The sequence below is a fragment of the Canis lupus genome, chromosome 1, assembly GCF_048164855.1.
Source record: "Canis lupus baileyi chromosome 1, mCanLup2.hap1, whole genome shotgun sequence".
Classification (NCBI taxonomy): Eukaryota; Metazoa; Chordata; class Mammalia; order Carnivora; family Canidae; genus Canis; species Canis lupus.
In genome coordinates, this window is record NC_132838.1 from 111296668 (window position 1) to 111317812 (window position 21145).

The 21145-nt window shown below is 43.7% G+C and overlaps 1 protein-coding gene across 3 annotated transcripts; it reads left to right on the forward strand.

The window, feature by feature from the left end:
* The first annotated feature begins 2764 nt into the window (after positions 1-2764).
* ZNF180 (zinc finger protein 180) lies at positions 2765-20703 on the forward strand. 3 transcript variants are annotated; one of them, XM_072774908.1, is made up of 5 exons: positions 2765-3030; positions 5981-6070; positions 11073-11147; positions 15146-15272; positions 16349-20703. In XM_072774908.1, exons 2-5 carry the CDS (start codon positions 6020-6022, stop codon positions 18088-18090), a joined length of 1995 nt encoding a protein of 664 aa, XP_072631009.1. In that variant the 5' UTR covers positions 2765-3030; positions 5981-6019; the 3' UTR covers positions 18091-20703. The 3 variants fall into 3 exon arrangements, with proteins under 3 accessions (XP_072631009.1, XP_072631000.1, XP_072631018.1); XM_072774899.1 differs by lacking the exon at positions 2765-3030 and adding an exon at positions 3078-3154; XM_072774917.1 differs by lacking the exon at positions 2765-3030 and adding an exon at positions 10824-10911 and having other exon boundaries at positions 6022-6070.
* The last annotated feature ends 442 nt before the right edge of the window (positions 20704-21145 follow it).

Genomic DNA, 21145 nt, shown 5'->3' on the forward strand with positions numbered 1-21145 from the left:
TATAAAGAGGAAAGATATGCGGGCAAGGGGCAATATAATGTAAAAGGAGCATGAACTCTATCCCAGCTCTGCCCTCACACTACAATCCAGGGTAAGTTATTAAACACTTCTGGGTCTCAATTTCATCTTCTGTAAAAGGAAGTAACAGTCCAACCTTGTATGAATTGCTATGAGGACTAAGTGAGAAACATTTATAAGGACCTTAGAGCAGTCCCTGGCACAGAGTGGTACATAAACGTTTCCCATTATTGTTTTCATATTTGATGCCTTTCTAGCCTCTCTTGAATGTTCATTTCTTTTAGTTAATTCTCTTGGGTCTTGAGGTTTGTAGTAGTATCTGCTAATCATAGTAATTTTGCATTCTCTGTGCCCAACGGTTATGACGCATATCTTTTTTTTTTTTTTTTTGAGAGTGTGCTAGTGGGTGGGAAGGGGCAGAAGGAGAGAGAGGATCTTAAGCAGGCTCCATGCCCGGTGTGGAGCCCGACATGGGGCTTGATCCCATGACCCTGAGATTGAGACCTGATCAAGAGTCAGATGCTCAACTGATTGAGCCACTTAAGGGTCCCATGATTCATATCTGTTTTGTAATGAAGTTTTATTTTTAAAACCAGTCCCTATCTTTAGAACACATAAGGAAACACTTACAGATGAAGTGGAGTAATGTGTAGGATTTGCTTCAAAATGACTGGGGGAGGAGTAAAGTGGAAAGCAAAGGTGGGGCTAGAGAGAAAAGATCCAGTGAAAAATTAAATTGCATGCCAGGCCAAAGGAGGGGGTACCCTTTAACTAGTCTCTCTACTTTTGTGCTGGAAATGTATGTAATAAAAAGTTAAAAAAACAGTAGGTTACCTACTTCTATTTTAAAAATAACATATTTAACCCTCATATGTCAGCAGCATGCCCATTAAAAAGAGAACACAAGAATGTCACTTCTACAGATATTGTGAAAATGATAGCTGACACAATCCAAATGCAAGGAAATATCTGGTTAACCAGCTTGTGCTCTCTCCCCCGCAATATATAAATAAAATCTTTTAAAAAATAAATATTGTCAAGGAAGAGATGAAATAATTATCAGAGATGATTGTCTCACTAGAAAAGCCAAGAATATCAAAGGAAATGCTGTAAAAATTCCTAACATTGCAGTGGCAACAGGGTGGCTCAGTCGATTAAACATCTGCCTTCAGCTCAGGCCATAATACCAGGGTCCTGGGATTGAGCCCCATGTTGGACTCTCTGCTCAGCAGGGAGTCTGCCTCCCTCTCTTGTGCATGCACTCTCAAATAAATAAATAAAAATCTTAAATCCTAACATTTCAATTAGGTTAAACCAGATACAAAATAAGTATTACTTTTTATTTTTAAAGTTTTTAAATGTATTTAAGTAATCTCTATATCCAATGTGGGTCTCAAACCCACAAAACCGAGATCAAGAGTCACATGGTGAATGGACTGAGCCAGCCAGATGCCCCCAAAATAAACAGTAAAAAAATCAACCCCAATGACCAATTATAAGAAATTGAGGGGGGTAGAGATTAATTCCAAAGAGCAATAATTTGTTGTTAAAAGAAGTTATGTGAAGAGAAGTACAGGAGTACTTTGACAGCAATTTAAAAAACCCTTTAAAATGCCGTATTTTATATAGCAGGGGCTCCAACTGTCAGCTTCTCCCTGGTGGTGGTGGGAAGTAAACATCACTGTTTCCTCACAGGGTGATTGTGCCAGTTAAGATGTTAACGGGTTTAACCAAGGGTCAGGAACCTTTATTTATTCAAAAACAAACCAAATATTTATTGAGCATCTATTATGTGCCAGGTACCTTAGGATGCTGGGGATACAGCAGTGATCAAAGTAGATAGAAATCCTCTCCCTTATTGAGCTGACAGTCCAGTGGCGAAAGCAGATAAACAACCGACCAAGCGAATACCTACAACATATATTAGGTTAGATGTGAAAAGTTCTCTAAAGAATAAAGATGAGAAGGGAGCCAGGGAGTGCATGGCGAGCGAAGGGTTTGCGCGTTTACAAGGGTTTATGGGGGAATGCCTCATGAGAGAGTGACATCTGCCTAAAGAGCAGATGGAGAGAATCCAGGGGAATCCTCAAAGGAGGAGCTGCCGGCCAGCATGAACAGCACGTACAAGGTGGGAGCCTAACGGAGTTTCTAGAGAAGGTGGAAAGGCCAGCGTGGCTGGAACTGAGATGAGGCAAAAAGCGAAGGGGAGGGGTAGAGTACAGATCCATGAAGTCTTACAGGCAGAGAAAGAACTCCATTTAAAAAGCAAAAGGATTCTTGCTTTTTACTATTATGATCTATAAAAACATATCAGCAGGCCAGATTCTTGAAGGACCTGACAGGAAGTCACTGGACTGTGTAACGGGCTTGTAGCCACTATCTTTGGGCTTGAAGCCACTATTTTGGGGCTTGAGGACCAAAACGGAGACCTCGCGGGAAGCCCGGGAGGGGTCCCCGCCCTTTCATCCCGATCCTGTTTCCACGGCCGCTCCTGGGCGTCCAGCGGGCCCCAGGCCAGGCAGCCACTGCCCACGCATCGGAGCCTAGGCCTGGGCCTCCAGGTCCTACGTCTCCTCGCCCCGCAGAAACGCGGACAGCTCCCACCGTCGCAGCTCCCACCATCGACCCCAACCCCAGGCGGCTAGCGGTAATCCCCACGCTCGCCTCCTGGAGGAGCTGGAATCCCGCCGAATCGCCGCCGGCGCCGTTGAGGCTTCTGGGAATTGTAGTCCCAGCTCGCCCAGCCCAAACGCACTTCCGGGTTCGGCCAGAAACGCAGCCATTGTCCCGCGCACCGGTGTCTGCTGTCGCCGCGCACCTGGGCTCGGACGTCAGCCGAGCGGCCCTGTGGATGCCGACTAGAGCCGGGGGCCGAACTAACGTCCCCCGAGTCTGTGGTGTGCAGAAACGGCTCAAGGCGCTGCTTAACCCGACCTCGTCCTGCCGCAGAGCCGTGCCGGTCACCGAAGCTGGGACAGGCCCGGCCTGGGCCGCGAGCCCGTGGACGCCCAGGTGGGTGAGGGGCGGGGCGGCGCTGTGCGCGCATGCGCAGGGCGTAGGCGGGAACCCGGGGTTCGGAGCGTGAATGGGCGACCTCGGACCTGCGCGATCGGTGCTTCAGCCTCGGGTCCACGAAGTAGGTGGAGATGGTGCAGCTGGGGATTCGGGACTGAGGGCGTGTGCGAGTCCTTGATCAGGTGGTGCTCTTGTCCCAGCCTGAGAATGCCCAGGTTGAAGACAGGCCACATGCAGAGATGTGGGGACATCCTGAGAGCCCCGCCTTCCCTTCCTGCGATGCCAGGGCGGTTTAGTGCAGGATCCGAGGACCGAATCCCAGGATGATAGAGTACTCAAAAGCAGATCAGGAGGAGAGGGGCTCTGCTACTGTCCCTGCATTTTTTTTTAAAGATTTTATTTACTTATTCACGAGAGACACACAGAGAGGCAGAGCCATAGGTAGAGGGAGAAGCAGGCCTCCTGTGGGGAGCCGGATTCGGGACTTGATCCCAGGATCCCGGGATCACGACCTGAGCCAAATGCTCAGATGCTCAACCACTGAGCCACCCAGACGTCCCACTGTCCCTGTATTTTGAGCAAGCGTGTGAGTAGGAAACATGAGGTGGGAGGTGAGATTCTGGGGATTGTCTTGGGGCCCCGGGGGCGCCCTGGGTAGTGGAGAGACCAGGTTTGAGTTGCAGATTCTTGCTCCAGAAGAAGTGGTGCTACTTGAACGAACTATCTGAGAATCACTGGTGGCTGCAGACTCCTCGGTTGAAGGAGGGACCAGGGCTGGAGACAGGGTCTAGGCAGAGTGCTCCCTGCACGTGCTGGGGGTGTTTGAACGGGAAGCAGAAATGTGGACTGGTAATCCTGGGACTCAGGTAGGATAGTGCAGGGTGCTGGGGCATTCAAGTTTGGTATAGACTTTGGGTTGGAGGTGTAGAATTGGCATCGAAGAAGGACAGAGCTGCAGTAGTTGCATGATATTGACAGCTGTTTGATAAGGAAGCGGGGTGCTGCCAGCATGGTTATAATATTGGCATTCGCAGAACATTTGCTTAGGGGCCACTCTGGTTGCAGGCATGAGAATGCCCAGGTTAGTAGAGAGAGAGTATGGGCTGCAGATTTGGACCTGGAGAGGGCTGTACTCTGTGGCATCTAGGGGCTCACATTTGGACTGGAGGAAGCAAAAGGACCTGGTTGCCATGGGAGCTGCTCTGTCGTCAGCTTGAGAACCCCCAGATGGTGAGTCCCAAGTCCTGGGGCTGACTCTGGAGTTCTTTGCTCAAGCTACTATTTGGGTGTTCTGATATCCTAGTGTGTGAGCAGGCAGTGGGGCAGGTGACCCTAGAGGCCTCACAGAGGCTTGTGGGTACTTGAGGTATCCCGGGTATTGAGGTGCAGAGTGGGAGATGCAGCTTCTCATCTCAGAAGCAGGGACTGCACAGTACTCTCGGGCTGGTGGAAGGCCCAGGTCCTGGATGCAGGTTGCTGGGTGTGAGCCTGCTCTGCGTGTGCCAGGGTGTGCCAGCAGGAGGTGGCCCGGTGCAATCGCTGCTGGAGCTGCAGGTTCTGGTCTTGGAACGCCTGGTATTTGAGCAGAATGGGGAGGCACGGGTAGTCCTAGGACCCTGATTCTGCCTGGGGATGCCCAGGTGAGTGGAGGGAGCACCTGCAGGTTCTGGGCTGCTTCATGACCCCTTGTACAAACATATAGGTATTTGGACAGGAAACAGGCTAGAGGTGGGAATTAGAGGGTGCTGAGGTCTTTGGGCAGATGGTGCACTAATCACAGCCTGGTGGTACCCAGGTTGCTGGGAAGACAGGATCTGCCCCAGCTTCAGGTGCCCAGAAAGACATTTGACAGGAATCTGGGCAGGTGGGGCTCAAGTAGGGACCAGTGGATGTTGATGGAGGAAATGGTATGTGCAAGTTCAGGAAACAGCTGCATTGTGAAACCACACTATAGTGTTTGGGAATCTAGTAGGGTTGCAGAGGTGTGGGTAAGAGGGAGAGATGGAGTAGGGTTGGTAAGATGGTGTGTGGGCTGGGATTTGCTGGGGGGCTGTTCTAGTCTCAGACCTAGGAATATCAAGTTGGTGCAAAGACAGCTGAGGTCCACATTCTGGGCCTCGGAGGGGGTGATTTGTGCTGCTGTTGGTCAGGAAGCTCCCAGGCCCATGCCGCCTCTGTTGCTGATTCAGGCCTGAGGATATATCCATCTTGGTGGAGGGACCGGGTCTGAGCTACATGTTCAGAGCTCAGGAGGGTTTGTGGCTGGGAATCAGGCTGGTGCTGCTCTGGTAAGGGCCAGTGAACCCCAGAATGGCGGAGGCACGAAGCCCTAGGTGCACCTGAGCTATGTGCGTATGCTTGGCTGTTTGAGTAGGAAGAGGGAGCAATTCATCACAGGTTGCTGGAGGGTCAAGCCAGGTTAATGGAGGGGTAGGATCCTGGGAGGGCTGGGGCTGTGTCAGGAACCTTACGCATTCAGTCAGGGAGTATGATTCTGGGTCATCAGAATCAGGAGCCCTGCTCCTTGCCCTTGGAAGAGGTGCTGGTTTAGGGCTGCAGATTGACATCATGGCACAGGAGGAGTGCACACTAGGTGGTCCTCAATGTGCTGGGCATTTGTGAGGATCCCAGAACCCAGTGGGGCAGGGAGGGATGGGTGTGTATTGCAGATTTTGGTGGCTGGCAGAAGGCTGTGTTTGGGCATGACTTATGGTTAGGGGGTCCAGAGGCCTGTGATATAGAGGCACCAGGTTGGAGCTGCAGAGTCTTAGTCTGGGCAAGGGATTGAGGGACTCTAGGTGCATGCACAGCTCTTCAGGCAGAAACATTTAGAGGCACTCTTGCCACAAGGACTGGATCCTAGAAGTAGAGACTAATGCGGTTGAGGGTGGGGAGGCTGCCACAGACCTATGTGAGGATGCTCCACTCAGGGCTTTTACCATTGCAGCTCGGGATCTCAGCCCCCTGCCTGTGCCTGGAGGAGAGCATGGAAGAGAGAGATGAGAAGCCCCCAGAGCCCATGAAGACCTGTGCACAGGTGAGCAGAGCTTCCCTTCCTCTAGGAGACCCAGGGCTGGCTCCCACCCATACCCCACAACCCGCCCTTTAGGCTTGGGTGCTGTCCTGGCTCTCTTTGCAGTGTTCTGGGGGGCTTTTGGGCTCTCCTGACTTTTTACACTATACATTTTAGGAGGCTCCCTGCATTTCCTCACCATTTTAACCCAGATAATTATTTCCCGGAGGAATTTGGCTGTATCAGAGGTCCCTAGTGTACTGATTCCCTTGTGGCCAGTAACTCCCAGTTTTGCTTGGAAATGAGTAATTGCAAAAAATATCTGAGAGTGTGCCATGCAAGAGGAGTGTTAAAGAGTCATGCGAAGACCATGAAATGGAATATGCTGTGGCCATTGATGTGATAATGCATATTTCCCAATGTACAAAGATACATACGACCTATATTAAGTAAATAGTGTTTAGAAATGATTTTTTTTTTTTTAAGGATTTATTTACTTAGGGAGAGAGGAGCATGTGTGAGCTGGGCAAGGGGCAGGGGGGAGGAATAGCCCTTTTGCCATTTTTTTCTGTTACACAACTGAACTAGCAACCTGTTCATTATAATTATTACTTTCATCACATATCTATTGATTGCCTAACCGGTGTTAGGCCCCGTGTGAGGTGGTGGGGAGAAAGATGACCCGAGTTCTCACAGACAGAAATGCGCTTCTTGTATGTTTCAAGGATACATGGGAAAAGCAGAAACCTCTTCCTTCTTGTAGTAGTCATATGTAGCTTCACACCCCAAAACATAGCAGCTTAAAACAACCAGCTTTTATGATCGCACAGTTTCTCAGGGTCAGGAACCTGGGAGCAGCTTATCTGGATGTTTTTGGTGCTCAGCATCTCTGATAAGGTTGCAGTAACTTGTTGGCCTGGGCTGCTCTCTTCAGAAGGCTTGACTGGGTAGGAGGACTCCTTTGCCAGCTCATTCATGTGGCTGCTGATGAGAGGCCTCAGTTCCACACTACATAGACCTCTCTCCAGCGACGTACACAGCACAGCAGCCGGCTTCTCCTGGAGCAAAGGACCTGAGAAAGAGAGAGAGAGCTTAACTGCACACAGCCAAAGCGGAAGCCACAGTATCTTTTATCTGATCTCAGAAGTGACACAGCATCACTTGTTCTTTTCTTTTCTTTCTTTCTTTCTTTCTTTCTTTCTTTCTTTCTTTCTTTCTTTCTTTCTTTCTTTCTTTCTTTCTTTCAGATTTTATTTATTCATGAGAGACAAAGAGAGAGAGAGGCAGACAGAGGCAGAGGGAGAAGCAGGCTCCATGCAGGGAGCCCAATGCGGGACTTGATCCCAGGGCCCTGGGGTCATGCCCTGAGTCGAAGGCAGATGCTCAACCACTGAGCCACCCAGGCATCCCTCTTTTCTTTCTTTTCTTTTCTTTTCTTTTCTTTTCTTTTCTTTTCTTTTCTTTTCTTTTCTTTTCTTTTCTTTTCTTTTTTCTTTCTTTTCTTTTCTTTCTTTTCTTTTCTTTTCCTTTTTTTCTTTTTCTTTTTCTTTTTTTTAAGATTTATTTATATGAGAGAGACAGAGCATGAGCAGGGGAAGGGCAGAGGGAGAAGCAGACTCCCCACTGAGCAGGGAGCCTAATGAGGGACTTGATCCCAGGACCCTGAGATCAGGACCTGAGCCAAAGGCAGATGCTTAACCAACGGAGCTATCAGGCATTTCAGCATCATTTCTTCTGTAATCTGTTGGTCACACAGACCCATCCTGATACCATGTGGGCAACGACTACATAGAGTGTGAGTTTCGGGATGTTGAGAGGTCATTGGCCCTCTTGAAAGCTGGCCAGCACACTTCTGAACTCTGAATGTCCTCTACTAAATTTTAGTCATTATCAGAAGATGCATAAGTGCTTTGTTTGGGCCTGATGGGTATCAGTTAAAGCCCTGACAGGGAGAGAAATTGAGGGAGCCCAAGTCTTGGTGCTAAATGAGAGATATAAGTCTAGTGAGCCAGGCTACTGGCCATCAACTGAGAGATTTCAGTGACTTACACATTGGGAGTAGCCAGACCAGGGAAGGCCCTGCCTGCCTTCAGGGCTTGAGACCAAAACCCTGCCAAGGGCGTGATAGAGCCTCACCTGTCTCCTGTTGGTCTCAACACGCAGAGTTGATCTTAAGTGTTTTCATCGTATGGAAAAAATCATAACTGTGAGATGCTGGACATGTTTTTTTTTTTTTTTTTTTTTTTTTTTAATTGGAGTTCAGTTTGCCAACATATAGCATAATACCCAGTGCTTATCCCGCCAAGTGCCCCCCTCAGTGCCCATCACCCCAGTCACCCCAACCCCCTGCCGATGCTGAATATGTTAATTAACTTGATTGTGGTACTTGTTTCACAGTGTCCACATACATAGAAAACATTACATCATTCACCTTAAATACAGTTTTTATCAAGTGTACCTCAGTAAAGTTGTAAAGTAAATAAGTTAATAGTGAAAAAAATAAAAGGCTTTTTTAATACCACTCATATGCCCCAAACCCTGCACATATGTCTAAACCTGTCAAATTCAGATAGCTCAAGTTATGTCCGTCAATACTGTGAATACAAAGATGAAAAATACACAATTCTTCACAGCACCGAACTCAGGACCCAGGGGAGAGGTGTAGAGATGGAAGCAATAATGCAGGGAGAGTGATTTTACTATTATAGTAAAGATCTGATAAAAACAGCTAAGAAATCCTAAGGGAAGAATAGATGAGACGTTGTGCTACCAGAGAAGGCTTCCTGGAAGAGGTGGCCTGAATGATGAGACTGAGCAGTGGGCCAGAAGAAAGGAGCAGAATTTGCATCTGGCAGTCAACACTTGGACCATCTCTGGTGAACTCCGTGAACTTAAACGAGTTTACTAAATGTTATTACCATAGTCTCTGTGGTGGTGAGAGAGACCTATCACTCGTGTCTTCAGAAAAGTTTGTATAATTGGGCACCTGGAGGGTCCCAATTGGTTAAGTGTCTGATTCTTGACTTCTGCTCAAATTGTGATCTCTGAGTCCTGGGATTGAGCCCCATGTTGGGCTCTGGGCTGAGTGGATTCTCTCTTGCCCTCTCCCTCTGCCCCTCCCCCTGCTTGTGTTATCTCTCTCAGATAAATAAGTAAATATATATATTTTTAAGTTTAGATAATTGGGGGATCCCTGGGTGGCTCAGTGGTTTAGCCAGGGTGTGATCCTGGAGTCCTGGGATCGAGTCCTGCATCAGGGTCCCTGCATGGAGCCTGCTTCTCCCTCTGCCTATGTCTCTGCCTCTCTCTGTGTGTCTCTCATGAATAAATAAATAAAATCTTTTTTTAAAAAGTTTAGATAATTGTATGAGATGTTCTGTGTTGAATACTCTGTGTCTGATGAAACATACCTGGCCGATGGTTGGTGACAACATCTGGAAGAAGCTGCAGGAGCTACGATATAAATACAGGAGCTATTCCTAAAATAGTAATCCAGAGTGGTGAGAAAGAGTGAGTGGGTGTAGGGGTGTGTGTGTGTGTGTGTGTGTGTGTGTGTGTGTTCATATACTTTGTGACAAGATGGCTTTTGAGTTGGTCAGGAGCAGATTCTGAAGGCTAGTGCTTTGCATTTTGAGAAACAGGAGTACCCGTCAGTTCTAACAAGCAGAGCCGCTGGGAGCTCAGGGATTTGGTGCCTCCTGGGACCACATTCTATGTCCCTTGTTTCAGTGGGGGTTTACTAGCAGCACGAGTGTACGAAGTGCCCAATCTGTGTCAGTGCTGATTTAAGCACAGTGAAGCTGTGCTGAGCAAGAGATAAGTGTCCAGCTCTTCCGGAGCCCACTGTTGTGGAAGCAGCTAAAAAACCAGAGGTGTGGGCAGCCCGGGTGGCTCAGCGGTTTAGTGCCGCCTTTGGCCCAGGGTGTGATCCTGGAGACCCGGGATCGAGTCCCACATCGGGCTTCCTGCATGGAGCCTGCTTCTCCCTCTGCCTGTGTCTCTGCCTCTCTCTCCTTCTGTGTCTCTCATGAATAAATAAATAAAATCTTTAAAAAAAAAAAAAACACCAGAGGTGTGAGGAGTGAAACCAGGAGACAGTGATAGCTTCAGCTGCTTGCTTGGGGGTGAGGAAGGACATGGACTTGGAGTTGACTCCGAGCAGACTGGTCTCCTTTTTGTTTTCCTTCTGAAAACTTTAACCCAAAAGGTGCTGGACACAGTCTTGATTAAAGGGAAGGGGCACCCGTGTTCCCTGAGTAAGATCGTCCCAACAGTTGTGGCAAACAAGAAATATGAAATGGAAAGCAGTAAGGCTAGAATAAGGTGTGTTATTGAATTGCAGTTGGAGGCATCAGCATGAATTTATAGCCTCTAATATATATGGATAAGTAGTTAGAGAAACAAAGACTTGATATCACCTGATTTAAAGAGGTGAGCATTTTTTGATGTATGCGCTGGCCATTTTTATTTCTTCCTATTGAGTTGCATGTGCATTTTCCTTTGTGCCTTGTACTATTAAAGGTACCTTTCTTTTGCTGATTTAGAACAAGTCTTAACTCTATAGATTCTTACTGAGGGTGGTGCCTGTGTTGTGTGTGATGCTTTTTGCCAAACATTTTGTGAAGTTAATTTTTGGACCTCTTTCTTGACGATTCTTGAGTCATGCTGTATTCTGTGTTATTTGCTTGTAATTCTGTGATCCAGGAATTCCGACAACATGATGGTACAGTTCTTCTCTCCCACATAGTGTCTGGGGTCACTCACTTCCATTTTGCAGGTGGCTGGGCCAGGGTCACCTGGAAGAGCCACAGTGCCCATGTCCGGTGCCTCGTTGCTCCTCTAGATGTCTCCTGTCTCTCTACATGGTAAGCTTGAACTTACCAATGGGGAGGAGCAAAAGTTTTGTAGGTGGGATGTGTTCAAATAGGTGGTTTTTCAAATCCTAGCCCTACTTACAGTGTAAGTTTTGATTCATGACTTAGCTTCCTGGTTATTTTCCTTTTACTCATCTGTTTTGCTTTCTCAGGACTCTCTCCTTCCTCAGGAGATTATTATCAAGGTTGAAAGAGAAGATGCCGGGTCACTGGCCATTCCATCCCAGGTGAGTTGGCCTCTCTACGTTGAGAAATGTGCATGGCTAGTCAGCAGCAGGGACCAGGTTACTGAGCTGGGAGGTGAGCAAAAAGTGAGGAAACAGAAGTACACATGGATGACTTTTACAAAAACTTAGTTATCATCTCAAAGATCCAAGACAATGATAGCTGCAAGGGAGTTTGAGATTGAGGGTTTTTTGTTTTTTGTTTTTTCCCTTTAAAGAATTGAAAAGATCTGACTCTCTTTGAGTGGTTGCATGAAGAAGTAAGTGGAGAAAAAGGAGAGAGAGGAGTTAAAACTTCAAAGCAGAGTCTTTGCTTAGCACCATAGGAATTGAATTCATTCATGTGAACATGTTGGCTCTGCAGAGGAGGGAGGACCCGTACAGGAAGAATGGGGTTGAGGGAATTCTTCAAAGTCTTGGAAATCTCTATGAGCAATCAGGTTGTTATTGATTGGGCATGAGGGTGGGAATTGGAATGGAGACGTACTTCTCCACTTGAGTGGAGAAGGCTGAAACAGTAATATTGGATTATGAGAGACCAGCAGCTTCAGGAGTTATTAACAGGGTTGCGGTCAGTCTGAAAGGATCAGTCCGAGATAGTGACCCCTAATAATATTCCATCCAGCTGCTTTTGTGAGTTTTCTTTCCCAGTGACATTCTGGAAACTACATTCTGTAGATCATATGACATTGAGATTCGCTCTTGCAGTTAGGTACATTCAGTGAAAGCCCCATAGGGTGAGGTACTAATTAAAAGACAATTTATTTTTTATTTTTTATTTATTTATTTATTTTTTATTTATGATAGGCACACAGTGAGAGAGAGAGAGAGAGGCAGAGACATAGGCAGAGGGAGAAGCAGGCTCCATGCACCGGGAGCCTGACGTGGGATTCGATCCTGGGTCTCCAGGATCGCGCCCTGGGCCAAAGGCAGGCGCTAAACCGCTGCGCCACCCAGGGATCCCAAAAGACAATTTTTGAATATGGGACACCTGGGTGGTCAGCGGTTGGGCGTCTGCCTTTGGCTCTGGTCGTGATCCTGGGGTCCCAGGATCAAGTCCCACATCGGGTTCTCTGAAGGGAGCCTGCTTCTCCCTCTGCCTGTGTCTCTGCCTCTCTTTCTCTGTGTCTCTCATGAATGAGTAAATTTAAAAATCTTTTAAAAAAAGATAATTTTTGAATATATCAGTTAGAAAAATTAAAATGAATGATCTATGGACTCTAAACTAAATAATTAAATGGAGAGGATGAAAGGAGCTTTAAATGGGAAGGCAAAGAATATAGACCAGTGGATGGTAATAGTAGATACTTGAATCGAGTACTGGCCCCAAACCATTAAAGAATGAGAAGAATAAGGGAGAGCAATCTGATATAATCAGAGAATTCTGTCTGTGTGACTTGAGAGATAGAGTGCTTTTTAGCTATTTCAAGGTCTGAGGTCTCACCCTAAGAGTGGCGTGCTGGGAGTTGGGCTAGTACTAGGCATTGATGACTGAGAACATGTTACACAAAGCTGAGGCCATGTCCCAGCTGCTGACTTCAGACATACATTTTAATTTTTCTATCCTTCGAGCTCTTCATCTGGAAAAAAGGTGCTGCTACTAGTATTTTTGCACAGGGGCCTTGCGAGAATTAGATGAATGATTTATGTAACATGCTTAGCTCACAGCCTGATACCATACAGGAAGTGCCTCATTAAGGCCAGTTAGTTTTAGGGGTGCCTGGGTGGGGCAGTCAAGCATCTGACTCTTGACTTTGGCTCAGGTCCTGATCTCAGGGTCGTGAGATCGAGCCCTGCATTGGGTTCTGTGCTCAGTATGGAGTCTGCTTAAAATTCTCTCTCCCTGAGGCACCTGGGTGGCTCAGTGGTTCAGTGTTGCCTTTGGCTCAGATCGTGATCCCAGGGTCCTGGGATCAAATCCCTTTTCCGGCTCCCCACAGGGAGCCTGCTTCTCCCTCTGCTTGTGTCTCTACCTCTCTCTGTGTGTCTCATGTATAAATAAATAAAATCTTTTAAAAAAATTCTCTTTCTCTCTTTCTTTCCCCCATAAAATAAATATATATATTTTAAAAAGTCAATTAGTTTTATATTATTTATTATCAGCACTCTACAGATCAATGTTAGAGACAGTACAAGATGAGATAATACAAGTTGTTGAAGTAGAGGATAACTCCGAGGTATTATACATTTTCAGGAAATGGGGGTTGGTGTTCAAGTAGTTGGTAGGACAAAAATCCAAGAAGTAAGGTAAATGGAGTGACTTTCAATGTAACTGGGAAGACATACACCCTCCCCTTTTGATGCCAAGCAATAATGAGTCTGCAGAGCCTGCAGAGGAGAGGGTTTTGGGGGAAATGTAGGTTTCCATTAACAGGGATATAGAGGGAATATTTGGTGATGATGTTGAAGCTATAGGATTTTGTCATTATAGAAGTAGGGGAGTGTTTATTAAAAGGAAATATGAACCGATGCTTGAGAAAATACCTATAGATCCATGTTCAGACATAGGTGGCAATGTGCAAATGATATTTCTGAATCTTGTTTGGGGCTAATCATGAAAACTTTTGAGGTTTTGGTGAAACATATAGGCCCCAACTTAGAAAAATGCAAGAACAGCAGCATTTTGCATGGAGTTATGTGGGATTCAGGGACTTTATCCTGTTCATGAAGCACAGCTCAGGACTGTGCTTAAAAAAGTCTTTCGTGGCAAGTGGCATTCCACTTCTCTGGCCTTTGCTGCCTTTGGACAAGGACAAATCACCGTTAGCCCTTTAGTGGATCAAAATTCCTGCCCAGTATTCTTGGAAATGAGTTCTGTCTTGCTTAGAGGAGGCAGTCCAAGACCCCCCTCTACATGACAATAATGACAGTGTGTCCCCTAAAGGCTCTACAGGGCAGCTCTGAGTGTGGACAACACACAACTGTCATCTCAAGGCTGAGAGTTAAAGATATAGGTTACATTGGCAGTCACTTAATTTTTCAGAGTTCTCAAATCTAATCTTAAAATTTTTCTTTTTAACTTAAGTTGTAGATAATTAATATACAGTGCAATATTGGTTTCTGGAGTAGAATTCAGGGATTCATCACTTACATACGACACCCAGTGCTCATCATAACAAGTGCCCTCCTTGATACCCATCACCCATCTAGCCCATTTGCCAGCTTTTGTCTTCTTGTTTAGTAAACTGCTAATAGCTTTTCATATATCATACAGTGAATTCGCTGAACAATCCAATGAGTTGAGTATGATTCAGCCTAATAAATAGAGATGAGATAAACTACTCTTAGAAGATTGATGGTCAGATTAGATATCTATTTTTAAAATTCAGACCTTTGCTTTTAATAGATGGGGAAACCCATCTCTTTTCCAAATCCAGTGCTCCTAACCTATATATACTGCCTTTCATCAAGGTCTACATTTTATCTTCTATTTCAAGCATCAATAAAGTAAAGCCTGTGGGCCAGTTCTGACTCACCACCTGCTTTTGTAAATAAAACTTTGTCATAATAAGCCACACGCATGTGTTTAAATAATTTCTGTGCCTGCTTTCTTGCTGCAGGAGAGCTGAGTGGTTGTAATAGAGACCGTATGGCTTGCAAAGCCCGAAATGTAGACTCTCTGACCTTTGACAGAAAAAGTATACTGACCCAGTTTTGTTAGCCTCTTGGGAATTTGGAGGGAATTCCTAAGGGGGAATTTTATATTCACCAGTGCATAATTAGAAGAAGCATTTTCTTCAAGGTGAACAAGAGAGAAAATAATTTATATCTGTTCTGATCTGGTATTCCTTTTTGGGCTTGTATAAATAGATCCAGCATCCAAAACCCAAAGGGGCTTATGTAAAAGGCACATGTACACCTTAACTATAATCCTTTGGACAGTCTCAGGACAATTTCTAGGCCATCAAATGTTCTTGCTTCTGTTTGTCAAACTTTTCCTCCTTTGTGAACATTGGAAGAAAATGATGTCCAGATGAGCAGGAATGTGTGTTCTGTTTTAGGAAGGAGTGAACTTCAAAATTGTGACTGTGGACTTCACTCAAAAGGAAGAAGGCACTTTGAACCCTGCTCAGAGGATCCTGGACAGAGATGTGATCCTAGAGAACCACAGGGACCTGGTCTCTTGGGGTAAGAATTAATGAAGTTTGTATATTGAAATGATCCAGTTGATTAAGAGCTATGAAGTTCAAAAGTCAGAATGATTTTTGACCACACACAGAGTGCATTTGTGCTTTTTATTCCCCAATGAAGATTGCATTTTTAACTTGTAGGATTGCAAAGGTATAGCTTCTTGGTTTTGAGCTTGTGCAGTCTTAATACTTACTAAAAACCAAAGGCTGGGACCAAATTCTGCAGTGAGTTTCTTTTGTCCCCAGTGCAGACACCCTAAGTCCTATGTTGGTCCAATCTCCTATGGGAGCAAGGGGTGAATATAAACATTTCCCAACATACATATCCAGGTGAGAAACAGACACTTAGGAATCATTGCAGATATTGAAGGTTAATTTCAAAAAGCCCCATAGGCCATGCTACATATTTCTCCATCTCCCACTCCTACTGGACTGTATACATTGCTGCCTTTTCCAGGTATACTCTCTGTTGCTTGACCTCGTAACCACATAGGCTTCTGTTTCTGAGCTCATCTCCATTCTCTCTCACTTGGAACCTCGGGAATCTATTGGGCCATAATAGCCCCTAAGGTATTTAGGAAACCTGAGATACCAGTGCCCTCATTGTTTTTCTTGGTTCACAAGGTAGTTTGCCCATGTCTTTCTGACACAGCTATGCTAGCAGGTTTCATGCCAGGAATTTCTGGAAATGTAGATGCTGTTCTCTAGTTCAGTGAAGATGTGTCTAGCACTAAACAGGGTAGAAAGGACTCTTTTTTTGGCTAAGATTTGCAAAATTATTTTTGTTATTCTGTAGATTGTTCATGGGTGATCTTATTTTGGAATATGGAGATATTTAGTATCTAAAGTCTTTTTATTCAGAAACCCTGAATTTTAATATCATTGTACTGTTGGGCTGTGATAGTTCTCTGCTTACTGCTTCATCCCACCCTTCTGTTTTCTTAATCCAGGTTATAGATCCACAGCTGAAAATGAATCCATATATATTTTGGATATTTGCTTGTCAGCTTTTTTCCCCCAGTATTCCAACTTCAACATTTTTTGGCTAGGATGTTTTATTTTGTTTTCTTCTAGATTTGACAACCTCACTTGGAAGGAGAGCATCAACATCAAAACAGAACATTTTTAATGATGAACCATCCCATGGAGTGAAGTTAGAAAGATTGACAAGAGATGATCCTTGGTTATCTTCATGTCAAGTTCAGGATTGTAGGGACCAGTTGGAAAAGCAACAGGAAAAACAAGAGACACTTTTGAAGGAAATGGCATTTACTCACAGGAAAGCTATTACTTATGAGAGAGTCTATAAAAGTGATGAACTTGAAGAGGAAAGTGGTCTGAGTTCCAGTCTTCTTTCACCCCAGATGGTACCCATAAGAAACCATTTTCATAAACATGCCTCACATGTTAAAAAGTTGCATTATAATTCTATTGTAAACAGTCATGAGATGATTGATGACAGTAAGGAACTCTGTGAGAATAATGAATGTGGAAATCTTCCCCAGAACGTTCACCTTATTCAGATTACAAGAACTCAAACAGAAGATAAATCCTATGGATTTAGTGACAGTATTCAATCATTTAATCATGATGTACCTCTAAATACACATCAGAAAATACATGCAAGAGGAACATCCTTAGATTTTAAGGAATGTGGGCAAGTTTTGAACCACAGTATATCCCATAAGGAACAAGAGAGAATACCTGTTGAAGAGAGTCAATATGACTGTGGTAAAACCTCCCAGAGTTCATCGCTTGCTCAAAACATGAGAAACCATTCTGAAGAGAAACCCTTTGAATGTAATCAGTGTGGGAAATCCTTCAGCTGGAGCTCTCATCTTGTTGCACATCAGAGAACTCATACAGGGGAGAAACCTTATGAATGTAATGAATGTGGGAAGTCCTTTAGCCGGAGCTCTCACCTTGTTTCTCACCAGAGAACTCACACTGGAGAGAAACCTTACAGATGTAATCAGTGTGGGAAATCTTTTAGCCAGAGCTATGTTCTTGTTGTGCATCAGAGAACTCATACTGGAGAGAAGCCCTATGAATGCAATCAATGTGGAAAGTCATTCAGGCAGAGCTACAAACTTATTGCACATCAAAGAACTCACACTGGAGAGAAGCCCTATGAGTGCAATCAGTGTGGGAAATCATTTATCCAGAGTTATAAACTTATTGCACATCAAAGAATTCATACTGGAGAGAAACCCTATGAGTGCAATCAATGTGGAAAGTCCTTTAGTCAAAGTTACAAACTTGTTGCCCATCAGAGAACTCACACAGGAGAAAAACCCTTTGAATGTAATCAGTGTGGAAAATCCTTCAGCTGGAGCTCTCAGCTTGTTGCACATCAAAGAACTCATACTGGAGAAAAACCCTATGAATGTAACGAGTGTGGAAAGTCTTTCAATCGCAGTTCTCACCTTGTTATGCATCAGAGAACTCATACTGGAGAAAAACCTTACGAATGTAATCAGTGTGGGAAGTCCTTTAGCCAGAGTTATGTTCTTGTTGTACATCAGAGAACTCATACTGGGGAAAAGCCCTATGAGTGCAATCAGTGTGGGAAGTCCTTCAGGCAGAGTTCATGCCTTACTCAACATCAAAGAACTCATACTGGAGAGAAACCCTATGAATGTAATCAGTGTGGAAAAACATTCAGCTTGAGTGCTCGACTTATTGTACATCAAAGAACTCATACCGGAGAAAAGCCCTTTACATGTAATCAATGTGGGAAAGCTTTCATTAATAGTTCTAAACTTATTAGGCATCAGGCAACTCATACTGAGGAGAAACCCTATGAATGTAACTAGTTTGGAAATCTTTCAGCCAGAGTATATTTCTTTTTTTCTTTCCTTTTCCTTTTCCTTGCATTTCTTTCCCTTCCTTCCTTCCTTCCTTCCTTCCTTCCTTCCTTCCTTCCTTCCTTCCTTCTTGTTTTCTTTCAAATATCAACCTTTTGTTGTGTATCTGGAAGTTTGTTCTGGAGAAGAAAAACAATGAAGCACGTATTTTTGCTTAGCAATTTTGTATTAAAAAAATCAAACTTGGCTGTTATGACACATTGCCACATAAGTAATAAATATTGGCACTTTTCCTTGCAGAAAGCACTCTGACCTGAATCTGAGAAAATTACCATTAAATGGGCAACTCACTATGGAGCAATTGAAAGTGATGTAGATTTCTTCAACAATAAAGAGTAAATGAGAATGCAAACGCTGGTGGGCATGTTGAGAAAATTGGAAAATTGCTAGTTATTAGAGTCTAGGCTGGAAAACAGTATTTCAGTATCATTTTATGACACGATTTCCCTGGCAGGTAGTTTGTTATCTATTTTATCCAGCACTTTCTATTATATGTGAAGATTTCATAAAGATTAGGAAAATGGCCATGATATAAAGTGAAAAAAAAATGCAGGCCAAGAGAATAAAACATTAATTTCTAGAACCATTGTAATATTTGTGTATGGATCAGAATTGAAATTGAAATCCAGAATGGTTTCTTGGTACACCTATTTGATTTTTAAGTTTATGCCTGGTTTTCTTCTCTTTTGGAATGTTTTACTGTAGTAATATGGAGAGTAAAAATGAGTCAAAAACAGAGTAAGCCAAAGATTCCCATCTTTGACCATTTAGGAAAGACTAGGTGACTAGATAGAGATTGCTCAGAGTTCTGGGATTTCTATTTGGATTAGTTTGAGCAGGTCACTCCTTAGGACTTGGATTCCCAGGGATCTTCCTCATAGAAAATATTTCCCTGGGTATGGGGAACTGGAAATTTAGGCCAGAAGGGGTTCTATATGAGCAATTAAAAATATGCAGGTTGTGTAGAGGGCATGTTTTTATATTTCCAAAGCAGTATAAAGGAGCTCTATTTTTTTAAAAGATTTTAATTATTTATTCATGAGAGATAGGCAGAGACATAGGCAGAGGGAGAAGCAGGCTCCATGCAGGGAGCCTGATGGAGGACTCGATCCCAGGACTTCAGGATCATGCCCTGAGCCGAAGGCAGATGCCCAGTCACTAAGCCACCCAGGCATCCCAAGGAGCTCTATTTTAAGGGACCCCAACCCCCATGTAGTTTTTTTTTTTTACCTCTCTTTTTTTTTACCTTCTCTGGAATATGTTTCCTAAGTGAAAGTCTTCTGAGTGGGAGGGCACTCTCATGGCTAGCTAAGTGCTCATCACCTAAATTAAGCTTGCAAGAATAATTTTAGGTAAGATTTGTAGCTATTGGTTGGTTTCTAATATGTGGGTTATATGTCTTTTCGGCCTTTGCCCCTAAATCATAAATTCTAATCCTGTGGATTATCATGGGCCTGAAACCTCTGATCCTAGAGAGTTAGTAAAAAGTAAGCTGAGAGTTTAAATGGGAGACCAGAGAATAGGGATGAATTCTCTGGAGGAAAAAGGAGAAACTGAAAGTGACATCTGATAGGAGTTTCCCTTAGTAAAATTCTGTCCCCATGAGATGACTGTAAGTGGAGCCATCTCTGAGGATTAGGCCAGAGTACAGAACATATGGCAGTGATTGAATTTCTGGGGAACAGTTGTTGATGGCTGAAAACTGGCTCTACACACACCCTAGAAGAACTTCAATCAGTCGGGGAATGGACAGATAGAGGAACAGCCTTCTGGAGAAGACATAAAATGGTGAAAAGTTCTTATTTAGCAATGGGATCTGACGAGGCTTCTTTCCCCCAAAATTATAGATAAAACCAGCACCAGCGCTAGGATGTTTCATTGGGCATGTTGAATCTTACTTCAAAGGCAAGAAGCCATGATTGTACAAATGAGCATAAAGCCAAATGGGCTAAGAATGAGTGCTCTAAACATTTCAGATTTGGGAAGTGATTTATTACAAAGCAATCACTTCAGTAGACATTGAAAATGTTTCATTGAAAGTATGAAATTTTTAAAACTGCAGAAATTTTTAAGTGTGTGTCTATATATATGTGTATGTGTTTCTGGCCACCTTGAATATGAGTGATCTGTGTGCACTAAATCATAAGTATAATATCAGTTTCTAAGTGGGGATTTAGGATTTTCAAGTGTATTGAAATAAGATAGATTTGATTTATAAATAAATGGTAATTTATATCATTGGCTCAATAATTTCCCTTGTAGGAAAAAATTCCTTTGATTTATAGTTAGTCCATCAGAAATTCCTGTATCAAAAAAAAATTCCTGTATCAATAATAAGTTTAAGGCATATGACAGCATGCCAAAAATATATAATTAAACTTTTGAACCTAAAATTTAAGGTTAAAAAGGGGAATCAGTAGCTTGATTTTAATGACATATGTATGGCATATGGCATATACAGTATACATAAATATGTGTGTGTGTGATGACTTATGTCCCTTGCATTAAAATTGTCTGTAAAATTCACAAAAGTAAAGCTGTACTTTGCCATAGAAGAATTTATAGAGATTTCACAAGCTACATTTCTTTCACCATACTCCAGTGAAATTAGAAATAAATGAAAAGTGACCAAAATGTTTTTAACTATTTAACTTATTTCTCCTAGAACCAATTTTTCATTTTTCCCAGCATTGTTGAGGTATAGTTGACCTACAGCACTGTGTAAGTTTAGGGTACATGGCATGACTTGATTTACATACTTTTTGAATGGATTATCACAATTAGTTAACATTCATCATCTCATATAGATATGGACCATGGGTTTTTCTTTTCCCTGCTGCTGAGAACTCAAGATACTCTCTAGCAACTTTCAAATATATAGCAGTGTTGACTATAGTTTTATGCATTCCTCCCACACTCCTACTCAGCCTTTACTGCCTTTGCACTCTTCTCACCTTGTTTTGTGGTTTGATGTTTCAGCTTACTGCTAGGCTTGAAAAGATAA